Below are 14,945 nucleotides of genomic sequence, written 5' to 3' on the forward strand. Positions count from 1 at the left end.
TACAGTCAATCAAATTAATGTTCAGGAAGTTTCCAGTTAATTAAAGAATTAAAGAAGGCTTTTGTATTTTTACATTTAGCGTATTTCGTCCACTGCTGAACTTGAAATGTTTTCCTTCCTTACAAAGTTATGATGTTACTATAGTAATTAATAAGGTAAAAAATTAAAAATAGCACTAGAACTGCACTTTAGACCATGATATCATTAAAAAAAAACGGTTTGTGCTAGAAAACTGGAATTTAGTATGTAGATGGCGCTAATTAAATCGAGTTTGTAGTAGAATGTGTATTTGAGACGGTAGAACTTCCATAGTAGTTACTTTCACGACGAGTTACTTTCAGCGAAGTTTGAAAAACTTGAAAAGAATCCATCTAGATGGAAAGGAAATACTGCCATCACAGGAAGTGAAATATCTGGGAATAACCTTGGATAGTAAACTTCTCTGGAACAGGCATATTAAGAACATTACCAGCAAAGCCACAAAGGCTCTCATGATATGCAGAAGACTGGCCGGAAATAGGTAGGGTGCGCCCCTAACATTTTGCGCTGGATGTATACCATGATAGTAAGACCCATGATTACTTATGGAGCAGTTGCTTGGTATACAAAACTAGAGCAACGTACAGCAAGGCAAAACCTGTGCATAGTACAGAGATTGGCATGTATCTGCATCACAGGTGCCATGAGAACATGTCCAACAGCAGCAATGGAGGTCATTCTAGACCTAACACCACTGCACATTGTCGTCGGTAGTTATGCCAATGCGACTGATTAGAATGATCGGAAACTGTACTGACGGAAACAGTACTGGGAGAATTTTCAGGTCAGGGGCTTGGAACACTCTCAAAAAGAAAATTCCACTTCTCCAACTCCCAGTGGATGACATACCAAGAATTTACAACTTTGAGAAACACCTCACTGTAGTATTGAGTAATAAAAAGGATTGGAAGAAAGAAACGCTTACTCAGCATATAAAAGACCATACCATCACTTGGTATACTGATGCTTCCAAAACCAAAGCAGGGACAGGGATAGGAGTATTTGGGCCGAAAACTGAATACTCCGAACCAATGGGCACCTACCCCAGTATCCTTCAGGCAGAAATTTGCGCTATCGAAAGATGCGTCCAATTTATCTTAGATAGGAACTATCGAAAACAGGAAATTGCCATCCTATCCGATAGTCAAGCAGCACTTAACGCGATCAACTCAGTAACCATCAATTCGAAGTTGGTCAAGAATGCCTAGAGAAGCTCAACAAATTAGGTAAAGAAAATAAAGTCCTCCTACTCTGGGTGCCTGCTCACCAAGGGATAGAAGGCAATGAAAAAGCAAATTATCTAGCTAGAAAAGGAGCGAACACTCCACTAACTGGACCAGAACCGTTCTGTTTTCCAAACGGGAACCAACTGAAAGCGGAACTGAAGAATCTGAAGACTCCATCCGTAACTTGGAATGGGTGTCCTCCAACGGCCTAAGACACTCGAAAAAGTTCCTCAGAACTTATGACTCAGGACTTATGAGAAAAATCAAAGGTTTTCCTTGATTTAAGTAAAAACAATCTTCGGATTGTCACGGGGTTTCTAACAGGACACTGTCTCCTCAACGAACACCTCAGTAGGCTGAAACTGAGAAACAACGGCGAATGCAGATTTTGTGGGGAAAATGGGGAAACACCAGAACACCTTATCACTGAGTGCGCCGAGACGACGACCATACGTGCCATGAACCTTGGTACGTCTGATGTCGAGGATGGAGAGCTGGCTTCTGTGGAGCCGTATCAGATACTGGCTTTTGTTAAAGCCCTGAGACTGTATGATGAGTTATAACTCGTTATAACTCAAGAAAGGGGAACACACAATAGATCTATAAGGTCGCGGTGATTAACTCCCCTCCTAAACATTCTACATTCTACTTTCACGACAGAAACTTAAATTTGTAAAAATTTCCCCGAAACTCATAAGTTGAATTGAAATTTTTCGAATTATTAATCGAAAACTATTAAAATTATTGTGCATTGAAGTTTGACGATGACTATCTTTTAAACAGTTAATTTAATTGACTTACCATAAAAAACAATTTTTGTAGAGCAGTGAATTTCCTACAAAACCATGTGTTGCGCGTATCATAATGATTTTTTGTTAACGAGTTATAAAATTCATAAGAAAAAAGAAAAGTACCTTAAAATAATAAATCTTCAACCTTTAATAACTTTCGAATGGTGAGGTTTACAAAAAAATATGTAAGAGACCTTTTTTGTAGAGAATTCCATTTCCTACAAACATATGAGAAGAGATATTTTTTTCTAAATAGTAGATACCGAGATATGAATTTTTCTTTCTAATAATAAAATTTAAAAAAAATAGAAAACTGAAAGGCGGAGGACACCTTCCTATTAAAATTAAGAGTTCATACTTGGAGAGAATTTTTTGAGGTGTCTACCAACATTTTCACAGTATAAAGCGAAAAAAAATAGTCAATTTTTTTGGCCCACCCTATTGAGCATCCTGTATATAATATACTCAAATAAGCATTCAACCTAAAAACTAGATTTAATTAGTGCCATTCGCATACCAAAATTATTTCTTCCAGAGCGATCTGTTTTTGCAATACGTTGATGATATTGTATTTTTGGGTCACCCTATACAGGGGAAATCTTAAATAAGTGCAAATATTTTTAGGGGGTGGTATACAGGGTGGCGCACCTCATTTGCCTCGGTTGATTATACGAAAACGGAAAGATGTAGAAACAAAATATTTTATGGGTATATGTGGCGAGACAATGTGCACAATTTAAAATTATTTTGAAATATACAGGGCGTCTCAGAACTAAGATCCATACCAAAGTTATATTTTTTTTATGGAACACCCGGTATTTTATTTCATTTTTGGATTCTTAGGCCCAAAAAAAGGCATTTATTATAAGGGTTAAATATGTTTAAAATCATTGGTTTTTGAGATATTTAAAGATATTTAAATATGCATGCTACAAGAAAATTGATTATCAACACCCTGTACATTACCTTTCAGAATTAATTCTTGTGCTGAGTTTAAAAGTAAAGAAATAAACTTTACTGAAAAATATTATTGTCGCCTTAAATTTATACAGGGGTACCAAAAATTAGTGATCTACTTTAAGGATTTATTTTACATGAAAACTTTGTTATTTCAAATGCAACACCCTGTATTTTTTTAAATAAATCGAAGCAGATTCAAATGCTCTTTCAAACTATATTAGGGTTTCCTATATCTATCTATCTCAGGTTTTGAATAAAAAGCGATTTTTAAATAAAATGGCAATCAAGATGGCTGGTATCGTCATGGCAATTTTCTAGTGACAGTTATTAACTATTTTCAACATCAACATTAATGTATGGACATTATTATTTGAACAGTTTACTAAAATTTACCCACAATAGTTTAATAAGTAAGTATTATTTATTTTATGAAGAAAAATAAAGCCATATCTGTTGGTGGAACGAATGGATATGTTACTAGTGATTTTATTTTGTGAGAAAAAATATTTCTTGGCCTCAAGAGCAAGAGCTAATGCTCAATGATATCCAAATAGGAATCTTCCTGATAAACGTTCCTTTGAAAAACTACTTGTCCTATTTCCTATTTCGTAGAATTGGTAGTGTATGTTTATAACAAAACCTATTAGGCAGAAACCTGTCGTTGGAAGTAAAGAAATTGAATTTGCCGTAATTGGCTCTTTTATAAAAAAATCATATATCTACAAGTTATCGTAAAATAAAACAAAGAACTACTTCTTCGTTTTTCTTGATAGAATAATAAATACATATTAATAAATATTATTTATTAAAGTATTGTAGGTCAATTAAATAAAAGTAAACTGGTATAGATTTAAATAAAGTCTATAAACTAATGTAGATTTTGAAAATAGTTACTGTCACTAGAAAATTGCCATGGCGATACCAGCCATCTTCATTGCCATTTTATTTAAAAATTGCTTTTTATTCAAAATCTGAGATAGATAGGTAGAGGAAACCCTAATATAGTTTGAAAGAACATTTGAATCTGCTTCGATTTATTTAAAAAAATACAGGGTGTTGCATTTGAAATAACAAAGTTTTTATGTAAATATAAATCCTTAAAATAGATCACTATTTTTTGATACCCCTGTATAAATTTAAGGAAGCAATAATATTTTTCAGTAAAGTTTATTTCTTTGCCTTTAAACTCAGCACAAGAATTAATTCTGAAAAGTAATGTACAGGGTCTTAATAATCAATTCTCTTGTAGCATGCATATTTAAATATCTTTAAATATCTCAAAAACCAATGATTTTAAACATATAACCCTATAATAAATGTCTTTTATATATATAGACCCTTATAATAAATGTCTTTTTTTGGACCCAAGAATCCAAAAATGAAATATAATACCGGGTGTTCTATAAGTAAAAATATAACTTTGGTATGGATCTTAGTTCTGAGACACCCTGTATATTTCAAAATAATTTTAAATTGTGCACATTGACTCCTCACATAAACCCATAAAATATTTTGTTTCTAAATCTTTCCGTTTTCGTATAATCAACCGAGGCGAATGAGGTGCGCCACCCTGTATAATATCGACCCCAGAAACACTGCTATGGTTTTTATTTGCGAAAAATTTTCTTTGAAAATTCGGAATTTTTTTGAATAAAGAATTGGAAATTTTTTAAAATTTTAGTTAAAAATACAAATCTTCATAATATGGCAACATAGAGAGTAGATTAAATTTACAAGAAAGAAAACCCAGAAAAGGTCCAGCGGTCCTCAAAACGTAAGCGAATTTTTTTTTTTTCATTTTCAAAGTAAAATCTCTGGGTTATTTTGTACTTATTTGAAAAAGGGTAAAGAAAAAAATGTTTCTGTTTTCGAGATCTACCAGCCCTGAAAATATATGCAAATATCTAAGACTCACCCTGTATAATAACCAAACAATTTTGTAGGAAAACGTCACATCGAAAAATTTTATGTAAAATACCCTCCTATTTTTTCCGCAAATATTCATTTAAATCCTGCAGAGCCTATTTAGAATATTAATTGGTCAACCTATACACCGTCCGCAACGTGTAACTTTCGATGCCGATTTTCATGTGTAAGAAGCCTAGATCATATATACTTACGTGTATAAGTAAATAACTATGGAAACTGTGTCGCAAACATATCAACGATTTCCATTTACCTTCTTTTTGTTGCACACGCGGTGCTTCTACTCTATCTATCCTTGTCGAGGACTGTTCGTCCAAGCGCCAAATTTGAACATTAATTTTAAAAATTTAATTTGTAAAATGTATACAGAGAAGACCAGGCTACTAGTAACATAGCAAGTTGCCGGACGAATTTACGTTTACCCGTTTTGCGTTCGTACTCGAGAGTCACTGCCGGCTAGTCGCGGCTGGTCAGGCAGTACGCAGTTGCAGTTGTGCTTGGACGGGTCGGTCGTGACAGACTAGGAATATGACGCGAGGAGTGCCGTGTATTGATTATTTTCATTTTAAGTGTTTACCTTCACTTAAGGTAACATTTAAAATAAAAATACTTAAATATTTATTATTTGAGTGTGTTTACAAGCCAAAACTAAAAATAAATAAATTCTCTAAACCCAAAAAAAAACTATAATATTACTCTAAATAAAAAAAGTTATAACAAGTGTTCAAAAAGACCACCCTCTGGTGCTAGACAGAAGCCTAGGCGGTCGTAAAATCCCCGTCTGACATTGGCTAACATATTAGGGCTAATAGTTTGGAAAGCCTCTCGTATTTTTACTTAAGCTCATCTAGATTATTAGCCCTATTATGACCATACACTTTGGATTTTACATAACCCCACAAAAAGAAATCATTGGGAGAAAGATCTGGTGATCTAGCGGGCCACAAAATAGTTCCATGTCCACTAATTAAACGGTTGGGAAAAGTATTGTTCAAATATCCTTGAACAATACGGGCATTGTGCAGGGCAACCACCTCAGCAATTTGATTACTTGAAAACGTGGGATTTTGATCCGCGGTAGTACAAAAATCGGCACTTGCTTTAACTCCTGTTCTTCATTAATGAACACATCAGGCTTTTTGTATTTTTGTGGGGACACGCACCCATGTGTTTCAAAATTATTAATAACTCTTGATATAGTAGATAAAGATGGAATTGGCCTGTTTACAAAAGTTTGTGGAAAAATTGTTTGTATATCCCGATAAGACCTATTTTGGAAATACCATTTTACAATTTGAATTTTCTCACGAACTTCATAAACATCCATTATTTTACTTAAAAAAATAAATTTTACATGAGAACTGTCGCGAGAATCTACGTATTCGTGTTGGCTATTAAAACACGAATAAATACAAATTCTGACACATTCTTATCACATATCGACCTATTTTTATTTTATCGCATTTTTTCGCTTGCTTTTTATCCGGCGGACTGGTATACGCTAATTTGTCCGGTTCTGCCTATGTTACTGCTACGGTGGTCCGGTCTGTATACAGTGCATGCTCGATAGTTCGACGTTCGATAATTCAACACGCCCACTAGTTCGACGTTTTTCCGAATCGGGACTAAACCCTGTAGTTCGACAAAAATATAAAATTGCTGCTCTGTAGTTCGACTCAAATATGCAAGCAATCAGTGTTCGACAGTTGTCTTTCAGCGTCTGTGTACAAGTAACGTACTTAAATCGTTTGCTCCGTGATTTGTTGAATTTTGGCTTGTTTGTAGCCTTATGTCTTCAACAAAACGGAAACATCAAACGTTAACCCTTAAAATTAAAATGGAAATATTACGTAAAGTGGACAGCGGCTTAAAAGTAACAGACATTGCCAAATCGTATAAAGTTCCTCGGCTCACCATTTATTCTATAATCAAGAACCGTGCAAAAGTAGAAACTTTAGTCGCAGTTAGGTACATACCAGTTTGTACAAATTGCGTTACGTAGAATCATTACACAGCTAATCCAGTTATTCGACACATTCATTAATTCGACGATAGTTTAATTTTTCCGGTGTCGAACTATCGAGCTTGTACTGTATTTGAACAATAAATTGAATGTTTTGCTGTCACAAAAATTAAATTATCTAAAAAATACATTTCGCCGCTCCGTACAAATATCAATATTCTTAGGAAATCTAATCTTAGGAATCTACCAGAAAGTATGCATGTGGTATAATATAAATAAAAAAACAACTGAATACTTTACTTGCCTATGAAAAGATAATTCGGGGACCTTTATATTAGAACTTCCACACACCAAACACTTTCTAGTCATTTTTACGAGTATTTAAAAAGTCCAACGAAAAAAAATAGAAATATAATTGCACAAACTTAAAAAACTTCTCACTGAACACACTTGCATCCTTGACGGAACAAGCCGTTATTATACAATTGTGTTATACAATGGAAGTTAGATTATGACATATGATTATGACAAGATTATGACAATATGATGACAATGAAAAGTTGGTTACCATAACAACGTATAATCACAGATTATACAGATTATAATGTTTATTTTTTCTTTATTGTTTTTCATGGTTCCAATTTTCGGAATCGGACACTAGTTAGGTGACTAGTTTGCGCACATAGCACGCCCACGTATGGCCTCTAAAATTGTGCACAGCGCCTGACCGGCACAGTTATTAGAGAGATATCGGAAAACCGAATAGCGTCATCCAGTATTTACGCGTACCTTATCATGGTTACGATATGCGCGAGTCAACGCAACACCCGCTAATAACGTTACAGCCTGACGTAATTTGCGGATCAATTACACCAAGCGCTCTTTCTAAATAACCTCTGATAACGTTTAAAAATTGCTTAAATGGGCATGTGCGGGTATTTGACAACCGGAGCCGGCCGGCGAGATCTTTTATTTTAGGTTATGTTTGAATTGTTTTGAATTATTACTTATTAGGTAATTTCATATTTAAGTAGCTCGGATTAGTTTTAATTAAATAAATATGGCCTAAAATATGGATTCCACCTCTTCCAATACTAAAGAACCTATAAAAAGTCTTAGGTTTACAGCAGATGACCACTTAGCCCTTCTAAGAGAATTTGTTGCTTGTTGCCCTAAACCCATTGGCAGACGATGAACAATAAAGCACTGGAAATAAGCACTTTAGCCCTTTAGTTTTAAAATGCCTAGTAAACAAAACAATTTCAAAGTTTTAAATTCAAAGTTAGGTTAAGTTTAAATAGCGGACGCGACGCGATCAGAATTCTTTCCGATCCGATAACTATAAATGAAGAGAGTTAATACCACCTCACGTAAAGGAAATAACACCTAGCCTTATTAATGTCCATGCACGCTATTCGGTTTAGCGATATCTCTCTATTACGCTGTTTATTGTTATTTTACGCGAGTTTATTTTTGCGCACAGGAAATTTGACTCGTTTGCACATCGTCCTAAAAAACAATTTTCGTACCACGAATTAGGGACAAGATTTTTATCTGTATACTTATAGGATACCTAATCTGTGGTATAATTTGAACTTTCTAAACCGTATAAAATTGTGATTATTTTGGAAATACCTGCAATTTTTAATGCGCATGAGCAAAGTAAGGTTCTCGAAAAAGACAAACCTATTGAACGTTTTATAAATGCAATAAAGAAGGTTTGAAAATGGCATGTCGTGATGTTGGATACATATTTTTTAATGCTAAATTTATGGCGTTGATTTATCCACGTAAGTATATTGTATATGATCTAGGGTAAGAAGAGTACAGTCAATGTGTTTAGTACAATAAAATGTACCGAACAAAGAGGGAAAAGCAAGTATTCTTCAAAGCGCATGAAACAGAGCACCTGATGAAATGGTTATATAATAAATGCATTTTTCTCTCTCCGACTTACAACATCGCTATAAGTCGGTCTTTTTGGTTCAACGGCTTTGAACTATGCAAGAGTGAGAAGTACTTTGCGATTAGATGATTTATTTGATACTGACCAATACAAGTAGTTTTCAGAGTTTCTATATACAACGTAAATCAAGTTAGCGTCTTACTGTTCGCGCCTTTATTTATAAATTTAAATTTAATCTCTGACATATTTAAACAAAAATAAGAAACGGATAGATTTGTCTATATTTCAAGAATATATAACAGGTTGAAATAATGCCATTACCAATAAAAAAATAATATATTATAATATATTATTAATATTTAGAGTTTAAAATAGTGCGAGGGCATGTAACAGCCAGTGACAGAGTTCAGCGATGAAGTACGCGAATCAGATCGTTTTATTTGGGGCGTGCGCATAAAAATCGCGTTGAACCAAAAGAATAGATTGATGCAAGATTGATATTCCCATTTCATTTGTTTGGCTTCACTTTCCACTCATTGTGTAAATGGGCTATTAACCATATAGTCTTGAAATATATTTGGACCCAAGAGTCAATGTAGCCGACAGGATATGTATTTTGTACCTGACTATTTTCATCTACTCGACCTGGTTTCTCGTGAGCTATTTTTTGAACCATTACTTCTAGATATGTTGACAATGGATGGTACTGCGTAGTATTAAGAGAGAAAAAATGTGGGCTTCTTCTTGCTAGCAGCCTCAATGCTCTCCAACCTATCAATTATACAAAATTACCATTAGATTTTATTACATTAATTATTATTAAATAAGTATTAGTGTAGTGTTCATACCAAAGTTACTATCTTTTAGAATATTATCTTCATCTTTCACCACAGCATTTGATTCTATTTGTGCCATCGCTTCCGCAAAATATTCGTCTAACGAGGGCATAATGTCCCTTTCTTTACCTTTACATGCTTCTAAATTATTTGGACACATATTCCAAAGCTTCGTTAGTTCAGCGCTGAAATATAATGACATTATAAAGAGATGAATTACTGTATTATTATAAAGAGATGAAATTAATGAATAACTTTACATTAAAGGGAACTAGAGGTGGGCAACGATCGAATGAGTATTCAAAACGAATCGTGAGATTCGATTCACCGCTTAGAATACGGTTCGCTCAATTGAATCGTGGCCACTAGAGGAGGGCAGAGATTGAAGATTGTTCATTTGAACGAGTATTAAGAATGAATCGTGAGATTTGATTGATTGCTTGCAATCCGGTTCGTTCAATTGAATCGTGGCCAGCAAGGATCCATAACATTTGAACGCCGAGCCGTAAAAAAGAATCGTGAGAATTGAATCGGATCAGAATTCGGTCATGCGTTCAAAGAGTCGTGGCCAGTACGGATCCGTAAGATTTGAACGATGAGCCGTAAAGAAGAATCGTGAGAATTGAATCGACCACAACATGATCGTTGGTTTCGCGTTGGGCGCGGCGGCGCTGATATAAGCGTAAATGCAGGCACCAATATTTAGACTTGAACAAAAGCCATAAACAAGCGATAAGAAAGTTATTTACAAGAAAAAAACTTATTTATACTGTACTTAGTACGGGAGTATCTGTAAGGTATTTAATTTTCATGTTAATATTTTTGTTAAAATAATATTACCGACTATTAAATGTCGGGACTAAAAGAGGAAATCGTGTTTTTATGCAGCTCCAAATAAATATTGTTGGCCTCTGCTCAATGTGATAAAAAACGGCGTCAACGATGGTTATAAAATGAAGATCGCTGTCATTTTTATATGTAAAGTAATGGGCAATGTCATCGATGTTCATTTCCAAGCCAACTGGACGCCACTTTTTTTCGATCATGCGGTATTATATACTATTTATTATGGTTATTAAATCGGAATTAAAATATGACTCTAAAAATATTAAATTGGTATTAAAAAGTCTTTAATAAATAGTATATATAAATTGGATTGATAATTTAATATTATTGGTAAAATAATCAATCCAATTACGATGACAGTATCATAAAGTGTTGAAAAACAAATGAAAGAACTGTATATTTCTTTTTCTGATCCCTTAAGTAATTGTCCTACCAAATTATCGCTGCTAGTGCCAGTTACGATTCTTGTTTTTATGAAACGTAAATTGTGCATATGATTCGTTCAAATGAACGAATCGTTCAGAGTCAATTCAATATGAGAAATTAAATCGTGTGATTCGATTCACTAAAAAGAATCGTAATGCCCATCACTAGTGGCCACGTGGCCACCACAGATCCATAAAGTTTGAACATGGTTTGAACAAACGAGTCGTAAGAATTGAATCGGATCACAATGCGAGTTCGTTTCTACGGCTCGTTCTTTCAAAGAATCGTGAGAATTGATTCATTGCTTACAATACGGTTTGTTTAAAAAATAAATATTAGAACGATATACTATGAGCTTGAGTACCCAAACTTTTATGTAATATAAGTAATTTGTAATATAGGTAATAGCAATAATGAAAATATAGATAAGTAATTATTATCGTAGTAATAAAATTTTACGTTCTATTATACCAATTTTATACAGGGTGATTCACGGCTATGGCACGTTAGACGTTTCTGGAGAACCGGTGTGATAAGATTTTTTTGAAAATTTGGATTTTTGCATAAAGGCACCTGCTCCATCTGTCTAAATTATTTTCAGCATTACAGTGTTGCCGCTTCATACTAAAAGTGGTAGTATCTTTGTTATTTTAAATGGAACATCTGGTATGTTATTATATTTTTCGAAACTACTTCCATATCTCAAAATATTTCTATTACACTAACCTATACCAATATCTACTAGTTTTCGAGATAAAACATAAAACATGTATAATATTGACAAAATCATGATCTTGAATAGACATTGGTTAAATCATAATTTCGGCATATTGAAAGCTGAAATTTGGTTTATAGATTAAGGAAAGTCGATATATTCGATCTGCCTAAATCAACTGATTGGATATCAAACAGGGAGGTTAGCAAATATAATTATTTCTGTTTGTTATAAAATCGTTCGAATTATCGATATTTTAAATTCAAGCCTATGTATTTTATTTAATAAATCGAAACCCAGACAAAATTGTCCTTCTGATTTCTTCAGTAAAACCATTTAAAAGTTAATAACTTTATTATAATTGTTTCTTTAAAGAAATTCGTTACCATGACAAATATACAAACTTATAAGTATCAATTATTAGAGTTTACGTGCTAAATTTCTAAAATTGTTATGGCAATGAAATTCTTGAAATGAAACTATAATATGATTATTAATTTTTAAATAGCTCTACTTAAGAAACCGGAAGGTTTAGGTATAGGAACATGATATATCATTAGAAAGCAATTTAATTAGACTTTTGATTTTTTAAATAATATACAAAGGGTTGAATTCAAAATAAAAAAGATTTGAGAAAATTTATAACAAACGGAAATAAATAATATGTTTGCTCTTCCTGTGTAATAACCAATCGGTTTATTTAGACAGATCGAATATACTTTCGTTAACTTATAACCCAAATTTCAACTTTAAAAATGATTAATTTATGATTTTACCCATGCTTATTTACAATCATGTTTGTGTCAATTTTACACATGTTTTATTTTTTATCTCAAAAACTATTAGACATAGATATAGGTTAGTATAATAGAAATAATATGAGATATGAAAGTAGCTTTCAAAAATGTAATATTATACTGGCTTTTCCATTTAAAATAAGAATGATGCTACCATTTTTCAAATGATGCGGCAACACTGTAATGCTGAAAATATTTTAATATTTTATGTAAAAATCCAAATTTTCATAAACATTCTAAGACCAGTTCTCCATAAACGTCTAACGTGCCATCGCCGCGAATCACCCTATATACCGGGTGCGTTGCAAAAGTGGCTCACCCCCTGTAACTTTTTTATTTTTTCAGATAAAAAATTGAAATTTGGTATGTTAATACGTGACAAAAATTAGGATTGATTGACGTATTCAATTGTTTTCTGTCACTTCCTGTTTCGCCGGAAATGACTACAATTTTTGATTTTTAAATGGTACCCTCGGGTTTTTGTTGCTTTATTGGATAGAAAATGATACTCTGAATAGAATGACATATCATATTTCAACTTTGACATTTTCGAATATGGTTTATTAAAAATTGCAACATGCGATTCATAACGACAATTTGACTCGAAATACCAAGTGTGTGGTACCAAATTATTCGTAAAAAAATGCTTTTTCCAAATATGCTAATGAGCCACCCTCGTTCCATTTGAAAAAATTGAGATATGATTAAAAATGCGATTTATGCATCTTTTAACCAGCCAGGACAAGAGACGAATAACATTAGACGATCAAATCTATTTTTCCAAGGCTGCTTGATAAAAATTAGTGTTTTTGTTTTAACCAAAAATGTCAAAAGTTGACATATGATATGTCATTCTATTCAGAGTATCATTTTCTATCAAATGAAGTAAAAAATTACCGAGGGTGTCATTTAAAAATCAAAAGTTGTAGTCATTTCCGGCAAAACAGGAAGTGACAGAAAACAATTGAACACGTCAATCAATCCTAATTTATGTCATATACTAACATACCAAATCTGTTTTTTTTATCTGAAAAAATAAAAGGGGTGAGCCACTTTTGAGACGCACACGGTATTATGTAGTAGTAAAATAAACTATAATTTAATGCTATATACAGGTTGTCCCAGAAATAAGTGCAAGTATTTTAACTGATAGTATATTTCGGCCTCAGAAACACGCCTATGAGGTATTTTTTGCGATAAAAATTTTTGAAAATTTGGAATGTTTTGAAAAAAATTTTGGATTTTTTTTTAGTTTTAAGTTAAAAAACATAATTTCTTGATAATATGACAACATAAGTTTTCGGACCACTACCAGCATATTATTGCCAAGGCATGTCGAATGATGGGATTAATTATTAGAACATCTAGGGATTTTAGGGATTTGCGCTCTTTGGTTGTGCTTTTCACTTCCCTGGTGCGCTCAGTGTTGGAGTATGGTTCAACCATTTGGTGCCCCTATTATCTTACACATAAAAGCCGCATTGAGGCCGTGCAGAACACGTTTCTGAGACATCTTCGATATAGATGTGGGCCAGGACATTCAGACATGGGGGTGGGTGCATTGAGAGAGCACTTTGGGTTGAGTTCGTTGGAGGACAGGAGAGTGTTTTTAGATATGTGTTTTATATTCAAATTGTTAAATAATATTATGATTTCTCCTCACTTACTACAGCGAATAAACTTTGCAGCTAACCCAAGAAATTTTAGGCATAATGATGTGTTGGCTAGAGGTAGATTTAACACGAGGCATTCCCAGAATATGCCTCTTAATCGGCTTATTTCATATGTCAATGCCAATGAAGACCTTGACTTTTGGGGGGTGTCCTTAAATACATTTAGAACCAGATTGGGAAGAAGTATCCTGTGAGTGCAATGTGTAAAAGTATATTTTTCTTGTCTTAAAAGTATATGTATTATATCTTGTTGTATACATTTTTGAATGTTTTTAAGAGTGTTTGGTTTGGGAAGTGTCTATATTATTTTATTTTTTTACTATATATTTGTATTTTTTACTTTTTGGATTTATGAATGTAAAATGGTTTATCGTTGGAATAATAATAATAATAATAATAACATAGGTAGTAGCTTAAATTTACATGAAAGAAAATCCAGATGTGATCCAGTGGTTCTCAAAATTTTAGCAAAAAATATTTTTTTTTTAAATTTTCAAAATAAAATAACTCGGTTATTTGGACTTATTTGAAAAACGGTAAAGAGAAAAAAATGTTTCTTTTGACCAGATCTACCACTCCTTAAAATACTTGCACTTATTTCTGGGAACCCTGTATATTTAATTTTCTTTATATTTATGAAGAATGCGTATTTATGTAGTAGGATATAAAATGCAAGCGATCTGAAAGTTGTTTACAAAAAAATATCTATTTATACTGTGATACGCAAAATGTGTTTGTAGTTTGTTCAAATGAACGAATCGTAAGAGTCGATTCATTATGAGAAATTGAATCGAGTGATTCGATTCACTAAAAAAATCGCAATGCCCATCACTACAGGGAA

General features: G+C 33.1%; 1 protein-coding gene across 1 annotated transcript in view; it reads right to left on the reverse strand.

Annotated features, from left to right (window-relative positions):
* Window positions 1-14,945, reverse strand: part of LOC115885727 (THO complex subunit 1) — a 28,096-nt gene that overhangs the window by 1,047 nt on the left and 12,104 nt on the right. Inside the window, exons 7-8 of the mRNA XM_030904717.1 lie at window positions 9,660-9,832; window positions 9,434-9,582 (exon numbers count right to left, since the gene is read on the reverse strand). Of these exons, the coding sequence (XP_030760577.1) occupies window positions 9,434-9,582; window positions 9,660-9,832 (322 nt within the window). The remainder of the gene's footprint in view (window positions 1-9,433; window positions 9,583-9,659; window positions 9,833-14,945) is intronic.

This window comes from Sitophilus oryzae, unplaced genomic scaffold (assembly GCF_002938485.1).
Source record: "Sitophilus oryzae breed Bouriz unplaced genomic scaffold, Soryzae_2.0 scaffold_41_pilon_pilon, whole genome shotgun sequence".
Taxonomy (NCBI): domain Eukaryota; kingdom Metazoa; phylum Arthropoda; class Insecta; order Coleoptera; family Curculionidae; genus Sitophilus; species Sitophilus oryzae.